Source organism: Cyprinodon variegatus, unplaced genomic scaffold (genome assembly GCF_000732505.1).
Source record: "Cyprinodon variegatus isolate N-32 unplaced genomic scaffold, C_variegatus-1.0 Scaffold558, whole genome shotgun sequence".
NCBI lineage: Eukaryota > Metazoa > Chordata > Actinopteri > Cyprinodontiformes > Cyprinodontidae > Cyprinodon > Cyprinodon variegatus.
Window position 1 is genome coordinate 342,466 of NW_015151011.1, and position 1,285 is coordinate 343,750.

Below are 1,285 nucleotides of genomic sequence, written 5' to 3' on the forward strand. Positions count from 1 at the left end.
TCAGGATAACCTGAGCCACTCTAACTAGAAGCTTTATCAAAAAGGAAAGTTTTAAGCCTAGCCTTAAAAGTAGGCGGGGTTTTTTACAGATAGCGAATGTTTGTGAATTTCTGACGTTTCTTTTTCTGGTCTTTCTAACTTTAGGGAGTTGGATCCCGGATACGTGGAGGAGTTTACATCACCTGACTCCGTGGCTGCTCTCCTTCTCCCTTCACCTCCTCCTGCTCTCTGTTTCCAGTCCCCATCACTGTCGCCTCCGCCACAACGGGAAACCCAGTCGTCCAATCAGAACCGGCGATGTTCAGCAGTCCAGCTACGCATCAGAAACCGGTGAGCCATTTCTCTGTTTGTTGGTCAGCAGGGTTTCCTCTTCCACTTTGGATGCGTTCTGGCTTCATTATTCCTGCATCCGGAGGAGTGATGCTGTGGGAACGCTGCTGACTGGGATTTCCTGACTGGTATTCTTCCTTCCAGTAATGATAAACTGTGTCTCTCACTGTCTGAAGCCCAGAAGGTGAAACAGGAAGTTCACCCCTCGCCTACCGGGCTCTTCCACCTACGTTGTCCGGATTTCCTGCCTGCTTCCGTTTCTCAGCGGGATTCAGTGTCTGTTTCCTGTTAGAATCCCTGTTTGTTCCTGAGCTGAAGAGCATAGAAACGAAACGCTGTCTCCTTAGTTTCTGGAACGCTGACTGTTGAGCGCCTCACGGACCAACAGCCTGAAGAAATGAAAGGATGCTGTTAGGGAGTAGCGCCCTAAAGTTTGACCTTTTTTCACCCTTAAATGTTTTTGATGACCAAACAAATTGATGTTTTGACCAAAGATCAGTGGAGTAAATGAATAATGGCTGTTCTGAAATGATGATGTCGTTTATGAATGGTTTGTTTGATTATTGGAGTGCTCTGCAGCCACTGGTGTATGAACAAAACAAGAAAACGCTGAAGTTTTTATCACATATTCATTGTTTTGGTAGAAGCAGGATGTGATCTTATAGAAAATGAGAAAAAAAATCAACTTGCTTTTAGATAAAATGGAAAATCTAAAGTCATTTTTGGGCTCAACACATTTCTTTTAACAGACATGAACGTCTCTGTCTTCTTATATGAGATTTAGGGATTAAAAAACCAACAGTAACACTTGTCTGCCTGCTTTTTAAGGCTATTTTTAGGGTAGAACTACCCTCACTAATGCTTGGCTAACAGGGTGGTTGGTATCAACTTTTCGGCGGAAATGTGGCGGGTCCATCAACCAACCATTAAACATCCTTCTACAAATTCAAATAAA

The 1,285-nt window shown here is 43.7% G+C and overlaps 1 protein-coding gene across 1 annotated transcript in view; it reads left to right on the forward strand.

Annotated features, from left to right (window-relative positions):
• The window catches only part of LOC107095581 (protein Shroom3-like), an 85,492-nt gene that overhangs the window by 35,056 nt on the left and 49,151 nt on the right, over positions 1 to 1,285 (forward strand). Inside the window, exon 3 of the mRNA XM_015391731.1 lies at positions 145 to 330. Within this exon, the coding sequence (XP_015247217.1) occupies positions 145 to 330 (186 nt within the window). The remainder of the gene's footprint in view (positions 1 to 144; positions 331 to 1,285) is intronic.